We start from the raw sequence: 16647 nt of genomic DNA on the forward strand, positions 1-16647 counted from the left end.
GCTACATGGAAGTGACTGAATATGCACAGAGAATCACACACACACCCATTCACCGATGCCTTCTCCATGACTCGGACACTATGCATCTGCCCCTCGGTTCAGGTCAGGTCACAGTTGAAGGGTCATGTCCCGAGTTCCTAAACAGAGGAAACAGTAATTCACTCACTTGTTCATTCAGAGTTTTTTAAAAGAAAGTAATACCAGCTTTTAGATAATAAATTGCATTTAGAAAATCTCTAGCTGTATTAGACTGTGAGGGCTGATAAGGAAGCAAACAAACATATATATTTTTAGTTATTACATTTGTGTCTTGCGTTTGTTAAAACATCCCAGATATTAACGCCACTAGCGTTTGGGATCCTGTGCAGTAGTTAAGACATGCGCTCGACCAATCCTGAGTCAATGTCAGCTGTCAATCAATATGTTTCACCCCATTTTGTTATAGCATTAAATAACAAATTAAAACCAAGCTTACTTATGACCTATATTGCAACCAGCCACCAGGTGGTGATTGAGATGCTTTGGCTTCACTTTTGGGGAGCTGTCACTTCGTCCATCTTTTATTTATTTATTTATTTTTAGTGTATTGTACCAACTGAGCGATCTAACAACCGTGTGATTCTGAATCTGGTAAATGGGTAAAGAAAATGAATAACTCAATTATTTTAATCCGTGTCATCAGCCTCGTTAAAGCTACTTCTTATTATAAAATATTTGCGTTCTTTCTTTCCTGAGATGTGGCAGCTGGTGAGCAGAGGATGTACAGTACAGGGAGAGAAAGAGGAGATCAGACAGTTCGGATCAATAAAGCACAGATGAGGGGGTCCCATGGGAAAAAGCAGGGTGCGCTGCCATCTGGCCTGTCCGGGGTTTTAAAAAATCTCAGTTCAATCATCTCATCCAGCAGCAGGCCCACAATGAAATCTAAGACATCTGCACAGACTCACCGGCCATAACCTTCACTGTGCTTAATGATGGTGGTTTGCTGGATTTATTTAATTTTTTTCAGATTCCAAGTTGTTTTGGACGTAACAGGAACGCTCCTCTGGCCGCGCGGCCCTGCTCTCTAAAGGTTTTCTCACAACATGATACCTCTCTCATGCCTGTTATTGGTGTGAGTGCTCTCAGAGTAATTTAAGGGCTTCCTTGGCTCGTCATGTTCCGCCTCTCCATCTATTACAGTGCATTAGAAGGAAAGCTTGCAAAGGAGACCGTGGATCACGTTGGGAAGGGGAGGGGGGGGGGGGGGTATTCAGCTGCAACTAGATGTCACTAAATTCTACACACTGACCCTTTAAAGAAAGTAAAAGTAATTTAAAAAAACCCGAATCCTGAATCCACATTAAAATTAAATGGGTTCCTCCCTGACACACATTGAATTCTTTCTTTCAGTACTTTTTTTACATAATCCTGCAAACTAACAGAGAGACAGACAAAAAAAGAACATGGAGAGTGAAAGACTCAGACTGATGACACACAAACAGTTTTCTCCGCAGCACCTGTAACAGAATCCCTTTCCTGGAACCTGAGCTGGGACAGTGAACGTCTCCTGGACCACCCATCCTGTGTCCACTCGCTGGCGACAGATGGTCAGTGTGTGCGTCATTGCATCTGTGTGCATGTGACAAAATAGATTTATTTAGTATTTAAATCTTTAAAAAAAATGTCTGATGCTCTCACAATTTTCCACTGAACTGGAACTAGAGTGATATTGCAAAAACTTTGTTCTCGAAAAAACCTGCCATTTTCTTTTCCTTCTTAGATTTCTCACTTCCTCTTTACTTGTTATTATACTCACTTCTGCAGAAAGAGTCCTAATATTAAACACATTTAAGGGGAAACAAAGATTGGAACTCCAAAAACATGTTTATATAATGAATTCCTATAGTTGAATTAAAAACAGAAATTATATTATTAAGTCAAACATCATGTGATAACTTATGTAACTATCATCGACTTATTGTCTCCTATTGAATGAGTTATTATTCCCAAGTCTTCCACAGCCAGTCTCTGTTAAAGTGGCTGTTTGAGGTATTCAGGCTGTTATAAGTGTTTTTTGAGTCATTTTTCAAAAGGAGGATTTCAGGTAGAATTGACCGTGATTCTTTGTGATGAATCAAACCGGCCACACTGATAGAAAGTAGATTTTTTTATTTTGAGAGACATACATGACTCTGAAATTGTGAAATTGATTATTTCTTTCTTCTTCTTTCCGTCTGGCCCCCTCTCTCTTTCACTTCATACATAATTTATCCAACCGTAGTATCCCAGCTTCCCCTCTCTGCTGCCCCCATGTCCCCCATCACCCTCAGTCCTAGGGTAGTGTGTGTAAATCACTTACTCACCACGATGATGCACAGAAACGTCATTCTCGAATCTAAAAAACACTGGCACATCAATAAACAACGTAACGATTGGACTTCTTTTGTTTGTGCACGACAATAATAATTATTATAAAGAGACGGAGACGGCCGTAAACAAAACCATCTCTTTTGCTGCAGGGTCATTGTGTTAATAGAGACTGTGCACAAACATGACCAACTTGTCAAGCTCACAAACAACTCTGTCAATCTTTGAAATCAACCTGCTCTCTTATTGAATGCGATGACATGTATGGTCATGATCTGAGCCAGAGAAGAACATGATGTGCTCCCTGGTTTATACCAGGCCAACATATCGCCCCAGGTGTCGGCCTTCTCTAACACTAGCTCTCCTCTTCTTATGCATAAAGGCAGCAGTGTTTCTGATGAGAGCAGCTCCACAGATTGATCATATTTAACATGGAGGTTTCATAACACAACAATGCAGTTTTTATGTGTTAATCTTAGACCTTGTTCTGAGAATAAGTGGAGCGATGAAGGTTTGAGGAAGAGAACAAACATCTGATCGGATCCGATTCAAGTTTTTGCTTAATTCGTAAGTTCATGCATGCATGTTACTGCACATAGCTGAATAGCTGAGGGGAGCTTAGCTTTCTGGGTTAAAGGTGCATTCTGACAGCGTGTCCTCAGAGGGAAGTCTCTGTTGATGTGGCGGCTGTCTTCAGGCACTGACAGGCAGTAAAACAAGGTCAGCTCCATACTTCAGGGAGACTAAGCCACTGAGGCACCAGCAGAGTGGAATCTGATGGTTCAAGGAAGAAAAGAGATGAGGAAAATAATCCACTGGTTTGGATGCATGTGAGACTTTTGGTAGAGTGCAGCCTGGAAACCTCCCACATGCCGAAAGCAGGATTTACTCAAGACTTAATTTGTCTGTTGATTAAAATTTAACAGGGTTGGTTTGAACGACTCAGCGAGAACATCACAGAGCAGGATTAAGATGTTAAAGAGAGAGCAGGTTCCTGAGTGTGTGTGTGTGTGTGTGTGTGAGAGTGTGTGTGTGTGAGTGAGTGAGTGAGTGTGTGTGTGTGTGTGTGTGTGTGTGTGTGTGTGTGTGTGTGTGTGTGTGTGTGTGTGTGTGCGCGCGCGCGCAGTGGGCGTGGAGAGAGAGATGGCTCCTTCCCTGAAGCAGTCTCTGCGCTTCTGCCATATGAGCCAAGCAAAGCGCACAGAGCCAAACATCCATTGGGTCAAATCTCAGCGAATTTACGCACTGACTGGATTCTGTCTGCAGCCGGAGCTCATGGACGGAGCGTGATACAAACCGGAGAGCGAAGAGTTACTTGGATAGTTTTCTTTTTATCACCAACAAATAACCTCAAGACACAGACACGCGCAAAAGAAAAAAAAGTATGTTTGTCTCACTGAGAAATCAGTGAGAGCCGCATCCTCCAGCTTCACATCCACCCGTCCACCCACCACCCGCCGCAAATGACTTACAGGATGAATTCCGCGTTCGTAGCAGTGTTCCTCGGAGTGGTGAGTAGCCTCTTATCTAATCAAAGTGAGTGTTACATGTGCGCCATAAACTTTACTTGGATAAATCCTGCCACGCTCTGCGGCGGCACCTGCGCAATTACGCGTCCACACAGCCGGAGGAACGGATGTGGGAGTTTGTGACAAACCCCCCCCCCTCTTCAATCTGCACAAAATTCTTTTTCTTATAGGAATCATGCCCATAAATCTATGTAAAGGTGTGTTTATGGCCCTCATCTTATTTTATGGCAGCTTACATTTCAGGCTTTTAATGGGATACTTTCTACAAGATGTCTCAGAGATTTGTTGGTCTTAAAAGTTAGAGCCTTGCACCTGTCCTGAGCGGATGTACACAGCAGCCATTCAGGCTGTTACTCTATAGCTCCAGTTGCTGTGTCTGTAGTTCCACCCGTCTCAGTTACATGTGGCTCTACAGACAGCAGGACAATAACAATGTCACATCGGCCTGTGTGGAGCAGCTCACCAATAAACCATCTGCTGAGTTCACTGAATTTTTACTCAAAAGTTTGTGAGACTCCAGAGAACCAAGCTGTGGCCGAGAAAGGAGCAGAAATCAGCAGCAGAGATCTTGAGCGAGTGGGTACATGGAATCTCTGCAGAGTCTCGGGAGGTCACAATTTCCCCCCCGACTTATCTCGGATTCCCTTGAGAACATGTAGGCCCATTAAGGAAAAACATTTTCCCTGTGTCGTCCATCTGACAGGACATGGTCAGTAAAGGCTGCGGGCTCGTCAAGGTCTTGGATTTAGGAACAAGCTGCATCACTGATACATGACAGCTGCTCCCTCTGATGGGTATGCATCCTCTGCTGGCTCAGCACATGCAATATTTATACAATAACCCCCCCCACACACACACACACACACACACACACACACACACACACACACAAACACACAGACACACTCCGTCGTCCTCTCCCTTCACCTCACACTCACGTCCCTTCCCCTCTGTCTGTCTCTGTCATAAGAGATGATGCTTCAGTGCAGTTTGGGGAAGACGTTAGCTGTAATGTCATTGCCACCATGTGTTTCCACAGCGGTTCAAAACCACTGTCTGGATTTGAATTGGGCCCAGTTCATTGGAAGGCACAGGAACCCTAATGGTTTTAACAAGCGCTGACAGCCGAGGTCCAGGGGTTAAGTGCCTCCAACTGAAAATTGACCGGAGCATTAGGAAGATTGGTTGGAGCTCCGAAGTTATTTCTCCAGATGCTTCTGCTCGTGCATCTGTGAGTGCTCGTTGCGTTGAGTGCGTGATCGGCGGCCCTCTTGCTTTAGCTTTAGGGAGATCGGCTGACGAAAGTTGAAGAGTGCAACCCACAAACTCCCATATAAAACCCAATTACAGGAAACAAGTCGAGCTACAACTTGCTAAGTGCTGCACATCCTTTACCTTCACTCCACAAGCTGTTTGCTCAAATCCCATTGCCCTCTTATTCATCTGCACGCTGAGGGGATGAACTTCGATGTCAGTTTTCTGGCTGTGAGACCTTTCTGTGTTGCACCCACACCTGGAGCTAGACTAAGGTCAAAGAGAAAATGAGCAGAGGGAGTTGGAGACGTTTCAAAAGTGTCAGTCAGATATTTTGGAACAGGTTTGTTCACATGTGAGGTTGTTTATGGGTTTGAGCAAACGTATGTGTGCCGATGGGTGTGCACAGTATAGAAGAGACACTCCAGGAGAAGCAGAAGAGGGACGAGTGTGTGTGCTGACATAGTTCACTTCATTAATGCTTCTTACTAAAGGTGTGTGTGAGGTTAGAGGAAGATCTGTGTGCAAACTCATAAAACAACCTATGACGACATAGGATGTTTGGTCTTCTACAAACTGCAGGGTAACACAAATGATCTTCTAAACATCTTATCAGCTTGAGGTTACTCATGCCCATTTCCTTTGTTTCTGAAATTCAAAATGTTGAACATTGACGGGATAAATATTTGAATACCAGGAACTTTAAGGTGAAGGGGCCGTGACAGCATCCAGGGCGAAGGGAGAAGTGTGTGTGTTTCCACTCGCATGTGTTCACATGCATGCAAACACACACACACCCACGTTATCTTCCAGCTGACTCAGAGGTGCCTGTGGGGACGCTTCATGTTTTTGTAGACCTCCTCTCTTGTCAGCAGCATTCCACACACACCTGAACCCTGATGATATTATGTTGAGCGTGTAACACCTTCACACTAACTCAAGCCTCAATAAACACATTTGCGGACACACACACACTCACGCTCTAACTGTGACTCACATGCTGCTCATATGTGTGTTTGAGGAAACTTTAAATTCCTATTCTTTATGGTTTTTATAAAGTACGTCTAAGATAGATTCTGCTTTTTGCAGCAGTAGCTCAGTCCATAAGGATTTGGCTTGGGAATCGGAGGGTGGCCGGTTCAAGTCCAGCATGGACCATAACCATGGAAGGTGGACTGGTAGCTGGAGAGGTGCCAGTTCACCTCCTGGGCACTGCTGAGGTGCCCTTGAGCAAGGCACCGTACCCCCCAATTGCTCATAGGGCGCTTTTCCTGGGGGCTGCCCATCACTCTACCATCTCTCTCTCTCCAAAATATGCATGTCTTTGAGCCCTGTCTGTGTGTGTGTGGGATTGTGGGTTAATGCATGTATTAAATGAAAAAAACATGAGTGTAAAAAGAATTTCCCCTTGTGGGATCAATAAAGGAAGTTTAAGTTTAAGTTTAAGTTTAAGTTTAAGTTTACATCCACACGACAAGAGAACATTAAATCACTCATCTATCTGGAACGAGGAGAGTCAGACTTCATCTCTGGCTCTGTGTCAGGGGGTAATTGCGGTTTTTATCAAGGTTTGATTTGGAGATCAAAGTGTGAAGGAAATTAAAGAACGCAGCTTTATAGAGATTTATAATAATGTGAAACTTTTACGGTTGTGCAAACTTACAGGTCTCAGTCTGGAGTGTGTGAACGTGTAGGAACTCTGATGCAGATACAGCCGCTTGTGTAGAGACACGTACAAACATCCTCCCCTGTCATTGGCCGAGTCAAAGCACTCTGCAGGTTTGAAGAATGCAGAGACAACGTAATCCAGCTTTACCTGAATGTGTGATTTTGTTTGCTTGTATGACTGAAGCTGTGACTTAAAGATCTATGAAACAATTCTTTATTAAAATGTCCAAAGACAATCAGACCTATGTTCTATTTTGTTGACCCGTGTACTTACATTATCCAAAATGTTTCCAGCAATGTTTAAACCCAGAGAAATCCCCATTTTTAATCAGAGTAATGCAGCGTTTCGTTTTGGTCGCCTTATCTGCGTCATATCCACTTTACCTGTGGCTTTGACCGTCTCTGCTATAACTCCCAGGGCGAAGGACTCACTGTATGACGAAGGAAAGACGCACGAATGAGGTATCAAACAGTATTTAAGTATTATTCACACCTGGCAGCGAATAAAACTTGAATACGTTACCTCATCCGTGAACATGATTTGCGTCTGAGTTGTGTCAGGTAGATTTTCGTCAGCAATGGTTGTGAGGACAACAGCTCCCATGATCCCACGCTTCTTCATGACATCGTCAAACTAGGTCTCTTGTTATTGTTTTAATTGAGAGACCCCCTAGTGGCCAAATTGACATATTGGACATTTGAGATGTGACTTTAACTTTGAAAAATAAATAAATAACTATGGTGCAACTTTCGTTGTTCAAACTTTTTGGCCGGTAGATCCTTCAGGTCCCATGTGTCTGTGTGTGTGGAGCAGCTCAGTCTGGGTTATTTATCCTCCTTAGAATGATTTGAATACTTTTAGAGGCCTGATAAGGACGTGATATTAGGGATTACATAAGAACAAATAAAATAAATACACTACTTGGAAGAATTTACATTTTTGTCTCGATGAAATCTGCATTTTTGTCTGATCCCATTAATCATCTCCCAACAGTTCAGATTTATCTTGCAGCCCCTTACAGGGTCCCGACCCGCGGCTGGGAACCACTGGTTTAGTGGTTCCAAAATAAATCTAAGTGGAAGCAGAGAATGGTTAGAGCAGTGAGACAGGGAAAATGTTGGCTTCACAGAGTGTTTTTCATTTTTTCTTTCTTCCTAATGCTTTTTCTGGTGAAGCGCTGGGTGTTTTCACGTCTCTCAGGCCTCTAGAAATGAAGAAGACACACTCATTGTTTGAACTGCTCTCACTGCACAAAGCCAAACATTGCTTTGATTAGCTCTAATTATCTGATAATTAAAGTCACTTGTGTGTCTTGTCATGCACCATGAACTTATGGATGCTGCCGAATGTGAACGTTTCTGTGCTCGTCCCACTTTGACTCATCTCTCTGCTGATCCACAGGTCGGAGCTCTGGCCAATAAACAGGATTGTTTGTCGGGCCAGTATACAACCAGCGGGGAGTGCTGCATTCAGTGTCAGCCCGGAGAGGGTGTCACCAGACCATGTGGAGTCTCACAGACCGTCTGCGAGCCTTGCCTCGACAGTGAGTAACGCACAAAACAGCTGCGTGAATGTTGTGTAGGCACATGCAATTTGTAATGGCATTCATGCAGAAGTACACAAAAGTACATGTGTGTACTTGAAGGTCACGAGCATTAATGACAGACACATAAACGCACACACACACACACACACGACATGTATTCACTGCTGTGGCTCCGGTGACCTGTGATGGTGATTTACTGTTTCCTTTGGCACAGAAATGTTTCGCTGCTGCCACCATGACATTCTGTCTTTGTAAATTATAAACGTCTTGTACAAATACTCAATTGTATTTACTGTTCAAGAAGATGACACGTGCTTGAACTGAGTGTTTGACGACTGTTTGTACCATGGTATGTATTCGGGGGTGTAAATTACTGCAATGTCTCTGCATAGATTAAATTACAATCCAAACTCAAGTAGGTGGTCAGTGAATAAATCTAAATATAATGAGGATGGTTTAAAACAACATTAATAGTTTTGTAAGTTCTGCCACAGCTTTTGCTTTTGACCAGTAGTAGTGGTACATGCCACTTCATTACTTTTACATAGTTCTCTGCAGCAGAAATGGACATTAATTAAAGTATGGACAGAGACATGAACAAGACAAAGACTTTACAGCTTCCCTTGCATAGGGAAGGGAGGGAGGAGGCTGCACTCAAGAATTTTCCCGTTGAAATTTGTGATTTCCGACCTCTGAGTGCTCCAGGTGCACGACACAGGACGTAAACAAAAAACATCTGTTTATGGGTCAGCGGCTAAGGTGACTTCTTTGTAGAGTAACCCTGGAAGCACAAGCCCAACATTGTCATTATGATGTACAGCCAGGTGAGAGGCTGCTTAACGTCAAGATTCAGCCGCGTGTTGTTGGGGAGTCAACGAGATGCCAGACTTAGCTGTGCTCTGGTGTTACTGCCCTGCACATGGCTCTTACCATGTAGGGAGAGAAGCCGTGTAAGACCTGATGAGGACAGTGATGCTGAGACGATACACAAGCGGGACCGTTTCCAGTTGTTGTTGCAGGAAGATAATGTATTGGAAGATATTTAGAGCATCAGACAAGCAGATTTGGATTAATAAACATGAGTGGCGAATAGAAGGGTCGCAAGGAGGATTAAGGTCTTCAGCATGAGGTAGATTTCTGCTTGAGTGCAGAGACTCAACGTTAACATGTGGGTTTTTATTGTAACTCTATCATATGAGTTCACAGGTCAACTTGAGCCTGCAGAAGCCAGGGTTGGTCCTGAGCCAGTTCTGTCGCTGTTCCCAGAGTTTTCCCTGCAGCCTGTAAGAAATCCCTGACTGTCCTGCGCCTGTGCCAGGAAGTAGTTGTAAACCTCCCCGGGTCAGTGAAGGATGGCAAACCGTGAGGCCCACGTTCAGAAAAAGATTCCACAGGTCATGAGAGAAGTCACAGAGAATGTGGATGTGGAGAAAAATGATTAAATTTAATATTTGTACAGTTCATGGCTCTTCTTTGGAACGATGTACGCTCTTGTAAATGTGTCTCAGGTCAAGTGATACATTTTCTTGCCTTGTATTAAATCGTTGAACCTCAGACCACTTATCATCCAACGCCATATTTTAGGCTTAAAATGACACTTGTGGAGTTTTTTCAGGGTGATACGTTTGCACTCTGGCGGTGTTTGTTCTGCTCAGACGTGAACAAACACAGACAGTGACAGACTCTCGAAACTGTCAGGGGGCCAAACAGGCTCTTTAGTGACTGATGGAAAAAGCAGTAATGCAGAGCAGACGACTCTTCATCAGATAATACATCACAATAGTATTTTAGGAACACATCAAATATTGATTAGGTCTGTAATGCAGGCTGATAGAGCTCGACGGTGCAGATGTGTTTAAACAACATGTTTTGAAGCCTCGTTTCCACACAGTTCTGCTGCATGTCCGTAATTCTGTTTCATAGACGGACTCGAATTGTTACGAATGCATTTCTTCTTGATTTTGCGGGTTTTTAAGGTTTATAATTTAAATCTTATCAGTATATGTTTTGATATATACAAATAAATAAATTTAAAAAAATTAACTCTCCATATTATTAACTTGGATTATTTAACTTTGATTAGCAAAATAACGTTATTGAAACTCACAATGTGTTAAACTGGATAAACAGTTTATGTAACAGCACAGTCTGAATATCAAACATTGGAATTAAATGAAACAGCCTCTCACAGCTATATATGCTATAGCGTAGCTAACATACAGAGTTTCGCAGCACATCGGAGATGCCATAGGAACGAATACACTTCTGATTGATTGACGGATACTGTGACCTCCTACCTCTCTGTTAACCTATTGCTAAAACCCGCCTCCAAACAGTCAAACTTTGGATTTCAAATGGAAGTGGTTTTCATCTTAATTCTATTCCGATCATCAGCTGGTGGGAATATGCTAACTTGCAGCTTCATCCTCAGTATCTACAGCAGTTCATATCATGTTTATAGCCGTCACGCACATATTTAATACTGTTAAGGTTATTTTTAAGTCTGGAAACATAAGAGTCAGCTGCTCTCCATCTATCTTCCACGCCGACTTTCCCTTGAGGTCCAGCATATCACAGGACCAACATTCACATCTACAATCGATTTAGATTATCATATTTTCCAAGTAAACCTTCTGCCTGTCTGGAAGCCAAAGTTCTCGGAGAAAACCCACATGCAAAGCTGGAATTCAAACCACATTTGAGATTGGTGCTAATCACTGCACCACCCTCACTGCATTTTATTTTTAGACTTATTGTCTTCAACATCAACTCCCAAACATCATTAGGTCTTTGTGTGTATTGTTTTCAAGTGCATCGCCAACGATTGATCACTTCTAATGTGTGCAAGCATCCAGTTATAAGAAACAGTCCGTCTTTGTACAGAAAGATAACAGTGGCCCTGATGTACTTAAAAAAGACGTCAGCTGAAACACGGAGGAGTTGGTATGAATGAACAGATAAGTGGAGATGAAACAGAGCAAATACAGCTGGATGGAAACAAGGAAAACTTCTCATCCAGCAGCTGATGTTCACTCTTCTTCATTCTCACACACACACACACACACACACACACACACACACACACACACACACACACACACACACACACACACACACACACACACACACCTCACTGCAGAGCAGATAAACTCAGGAGTCCTTTTATGGGTGTTGAAAACAAAGCAAGGGGTTGGATGTTGGACCAGAGGCGAAGCTCCTGTTATGATATGATATGTTGAGCTCGGAAAAGACCGTCTGGTCCATGCCCCCCCCTCCCTCCATGCTGCAGGCTAGTGTTATTAATGTATTGACTTGCATTATTGATGCATGGCATTATGATAATGGCTCTGAGAGCATTCATGGGGAGTGGGGGTGAGGGTAGTCTGAGTGTGTGTGTTGTCTGTTTGAAGGGAGGGAGGAGATAATGGGGGGGGGGGGGGGGGGTAACAGTATATGACTGGTCACTAACAGGCGAGTGAGGGACGACAGTGTCCACTCGTGAAGACATAATTAAAGAAAAATGCGAAGCTCCAACGTTTGACGCCACCGGTTGAGGACAGATGGATTCGTCCTCTCAAATGACACAGTCTCTGACTTCTTCTCATCCGTCCATCTGTGTCTCCTTCTCTGTGTCTATCTCTCCCCATCTCTGTTTTAATCTCGGCATCGTCAGAGCGATCGCCTCGGTTGGTGGGCTGGTGACGCAGAGCAAAAACTTGATATGCTGCGAGACACTGAGCAGGAAAAAAAAGGTCTTACATGGAGACTGCATGCCAAAGCCCTGTAGTCTCCTATACCACCCACAGTTAGTTTTGTTTCATCTAGTTTAGTGTTGAGCTGAAATTAAAGCAACTATTTAGATGATTTGAGCCATTTTTCTGCAACATTTATGATTCCAGCTTCTAGAATGGAACTGATTTGCTCATTTTCTTTCTGGTCTATGATGATATATTGAATATCTTTAGATTTAGATAATAGGTTGGAGAAAACAAGACATTCAAAGACATTAAGGAAATTGTTATGGACATTTTTATCTATTTCTCTCTTTATTGACAGCCAGCTCAGAAAGTAGTCGACAGATGAACTAGTATTGAATGTTTATTTTTGATCTGCCTCAGAACAACAGAGGATCTGGAAGAGACAGCTGCAGTCTGAGCTTTCAATTTGTTGAGTTGATTTTATTATAACCTGACAAAAGAAAAGTGTCAAAGCTTCACGAGTAGGACGCTGGAGTGAGAGAACACTTCATAGTTTGAGCAATTATTAATTATGAATAATTCATAATTCGGATTGATTGTTTCTACTTAACATCACCTCAACTCGAGATAAATCAACCGTGTGCTGGAGAGAATTTGCTTGTAAACTATTTATATAATAAAGATTTCACTTCCCTCTCTCTCTCTCGCACACACACACACACACACACACACACACACACACAGGCTGCTCTTACAAATGGCTCTGTTGCATAATTTAGTGTGTTTCCCAGTTCTCTATCCAGTTGAAATACAATTCCATAAAACATGCAATATTGATTGCATCCTCTGCAGATATCTCTGTCCTCAGAAATCTTGCATGTATATAAACGATTTACGAAACATACATGATGCATGTAAATTCGTCATAGAAAGAATCCTTTAAAAACAGCTAAGAGATAAGCTGTTATGTTTTAATGTTATAAGTCATTGTGCTAAAAAACATGTTGTTTGTGTATATTCTAAGTTGCACCACATTCCACACACTCACAAATGTCAAGTCCCTAAATATACCTGCTTTTTTAAATCAAGATCAATGAATGATTCCCTGGATAATCAGTTAAAATGCCCCAAAACACCCTGAAATTGAAAGAAATAAAATAAAATCCTGGATCCATGCCCTTAATCGATGCCTTGAGTCTTTCTTGGCCGTGTCCCATCCTTCCACCAAGTTTCGTGGTAATCTGCCCAGTGGTTTTTGTGTCACGCTGCTGACTATTAGAAAAACAAACACTAATGAATATGTAATCTCGTTGTTGGAAGTAATAACCACTTCATTCCTTCTTCTTTCAGGTGAAACTTTCTCAGAATACCTCAGTCACACAGACAAATGTCAGGCGTGCACACAATGCACGGGTCTGCTCCGCATGCAGACACCATGCACAGACTCCAACGACGCCACCTGTGTGTGCAACTATGGCTACTACCTGAATGACCTCTCTCAGCGGTGTGAGCCCTGCACCAAGTGTCCGGAGGGCCAGGGCATGCTGCTCAGCTGCGAGCAGGACCACGACACCATATGTGAGATGTGCATCGGGGACACGTACTCGGACCAGGAGAGCTCCCGAGACCCCTGCATCCCCTGCACCACCTGTGATGATGAGGAGGTGTTGGAGGCCTGCACATCTTTCACGGATACAGTTTGTCAAGGTACGTCCATTTGCTTGCATGTCGATGCCAAAGTAAGGCCCTAGACTTCTACATGGTTCTGGATTTGGTGTCTGCTCTGTGCACATATTTAAATATGTAGCTGGTTTGTGCACCATGGTTTTAGACTGTGCAAACGTCAGCATGGACACCGCAGAAGACAAAATTTATGTCATCTGACTTGGACGCGTTCGCTGTGGACAGAGACAGACAAGCTCTTTGCTCCAAATTTATGAGCGTGGTATCGATCTTTTCAGCAAGAAAGCAAAGAACTGTATTTCTCTTTTCGAGTTTGAACCCACCACATGCATTGGTTGTCATTTGCATCCAATTACTTTCCTGACGAGTTTGACAAATGTTGTTTATGTCTCACATAACTTAATAGAAGTGTAAAAAATTAAGTTATGTCAAATAATTTGAAGGGACATACTATAGATAGGGCGTCCTTGGCTGAGAAAAACATTGAGGATCTCTGCATTATAAAGGTTACCAAGTTCAGAATGTCTAACGCTGAGAACAAGATATGAAGGAGGCATTCATGAGGTTGTTTTACTCTTGGACAAAAAGAAAAGAAATTAATTCCTCATAAATCAACCAATTCTTTTAACAAGACAATTAATCCAATTGTTCAGAGATTTATTTTTTAGCTATTTAGCGAATGGCTGTGGGATGACCCTATCAAAACAGTGGACAAGTTTATCATGAACTTCTATGCAGAGCCATTAAAGCTGAATTAGGGGCACATTGCCCAGGGTCATCATGGACTCATGGACATATTCACTATGCAGAGCTGTATGGACAGAACGCCACAGTGGCCGTCCACATTGTCGGGAACATAATCGGACCATCTCAGCGCGACACTATACACATTGTTGGCTCATCGACCTAAATGCCACGCCAAAGGTTGTAGCACTGTCTTCACCGACTCATCCCAGCCAAAGATACAAAGACCACTCTCTCTCTGTGTCGAGGGTTTAGAGGGAGGTCATATCTCGCTGAATTTCTTTTATATCATTGCACCCTGTGGGTATCACACTCCGAATCACAAATTCCTTATGACTACAGTCACTGCTCATTCCAATGACCTGATGCTTCGCAGATTAAATCAACGCTTTTGTGAGATGACAATAAAAGGAGTCTGTTGATCAGCCATGCAGCGTGTTGGGGCATCAGTGTGAAGGATGGTGTTATCACAGTGATGAAGACAGAGCGAGTCTCAGGCTGAAGGGAGTCTTTTGTGCCTCTCCCATGATCCCGTTTGGCCTGCGAGGGGTTTCTGTTCAGCCCATGGGTCTACTTGAAGGAACAAGTAATGAGTAAAACAGATTGGGAAACCTATGTAGAATTGTCTATGATATATTGTGATGACATTTGTGTGTTGTCTTGGAGCTGAACTTAAATTACACTCGGGGATTTGAGCTATTTTAAGGATCTTGTAGAAATCCATGAAAGTTGGCTGTTTATGCTCAACAGACACTCTGCAGCTTAAATCAGCTTTAACCCTGAATTGTTCCCCAACTTTAGAAATGTTCCCCAGATCAGCTGTGGTTTGATTTTCAGGTTTCGAGGCGTTAATGAGATTTGTCTCATGGATCTCTGGTATGTCAGAATAGGGGTTGGTTGGTTGATTGTCTTGGAGTTGAGGTATTTCCCACTTGGCTGCCATCAAGGGATTCATTCAGTATTTTTTAGTCTTTGTTGAAGCTGTGATGTGATATAACTAAAACAAAACGTTCTTTAAGATTTGTTCAGAGCTGGTGTGTGTGAAGTCCCCACTCTGTCAATGAACTGAACAGACTGTATTTAGCTTTATCATGACATTTTAACATCGAATTAGTTATAAAAACAGACCTGTACACTTGAACACACAGATGTGATATGAACTACCTAAACAGGAGCAACCAAACAAAAGAGGAAAACAGACTTGGATTACATAGTGTGAGCTTATGCAACACACCACATTAACCATATTAACAAATCTCAGTGTCTGCACGGCGTTGAGAGAACGAGGAAAAACAGTGCTGGTTATTTGATAACCAGAAATGGACACAACACGTATTGATGTTGCAGAGTGGTCCTCTGCTGTAAAAAACAAAAACATCTTCCATTGAGGATGATGCTTTAATGCAGCTTGATTCAACTTGCAGTCTGAGAGAGAAGTGTGGTGGATGGAGGGATGATTCATCCATTATCAAGATATAACGAACCAGAACTCCCAATACGAAAACATCTTCTGGATAACTAACGCAGTATACCTCATAATTAATGTGAATTTGCTGTGTTTTCAGGCATGATGGCTCACAGTCATTGTGTATGGGCTTCATCATCATATATTGTTCCTCACTATAACTCAATCATGTGCTCTTTATTTCTAATGTAATCTCTTTACCGAAGCACAAGTGTTATCAGCGCTTACAAATCTGTAGTGCTGCCAGACGTCCATATCCATTAGTGTTGTGGAGTCGGGCGACACTGGCCTGAAGGCTAAACATGCTCAGGAGGTTGGACGGAGAGGGAGGAACACACAGGAGACGACTGCTCGTGAAAAGACGATTCTTAACACGAGACATCAGAGACACAGTTACACTGAAGATGGAGCGAAGGAGCCGAACATCACCTAGACTTTTCTTTATTTTAAGGGAAAAAAATGGATTTCCTGTTGTTATTGTGAAGGTTTATTTGAGTTGAGGCTCGCAAGGAATTTTCCCTTGTGAGATTTCGTACCCCTCTGTGTGGCTCAGCTGATATCTGAAGTAAAATCCAATTTCCTCCCATACTTACAAAGGGACTGGTGGTTTGTTTTGGGCCTCACCAGCAAAAACTCACTCTCATGGTTAAAAAATTGTAATACTGACCAGACTTTGTTTGGCTAGACCCACTGAGTTGAGGCTCTGAAGG

The 16647-nt window shown here is 42.7% G+C and overlaps 1 protein-coding gene and 1 long non-coding RNA gene across 3 annotated transcripts in view; one reads left to right on the plus strand and one right to left on the minus strand.

Moving 5' to 3' along the window:
- LOC138405985 (uncharacterized) lies at positions 1-5382 on the minus strand. 2 transcript variants are annotated; one of them, XR_011239657.1, is made up of 3 exons: positions 5274-5382; positions 1500-1611; positions 1-137 (listed from the first exon to the last, which is right to left on the minus strand). It is a non-coding gene; the product is annotated as an uncharacterized lncRNA (long non-coding RNA). The 2 variants fall into 2 exon arrangements; XR_011239656.1 differs by lacking the exon at positions 5274-5382 and adding an exon at positions 3822-3960.
- The window catches only part of ngfrb (nerve growth factor receptor b), a 25135-nt gene continuing 12008 nt past the window's right edge, over positions 3521-16647 (plus strand). The window contains exons 1-3 of the mRNA XM_020104812.2: positions 3521-3860; positions 8203-8344; positions 13396-13752. Of these exons, the coding sequence (XP_019960371.2) occupies positions 3813-3860; positions 8203-8344; positions 13396-13752 (547 nt within the window). The 5' untranslated portion in view covers positions 3521-3812. The remainder of the gene's footprint in view (positions 3861-8202; positions 8345-13395; positions 13753-16647) is intronic.

This window comes from Paralichthys olivaceus, chromosome 21 (genome assembly GCF_024713975.1).
Source record: "Paralichthys olivaceus isolate ysfri-2021 chromosome 21, ASM2471397v2, whole genome shotgun sequence".
NCBI classification, from domain to species: Eukaryota; Metazoa; Chordata; class Actinopteri; order Pleuronectiformes; family Paralichthyidae; genus Paralichthys; species Paralichthys olivaceus.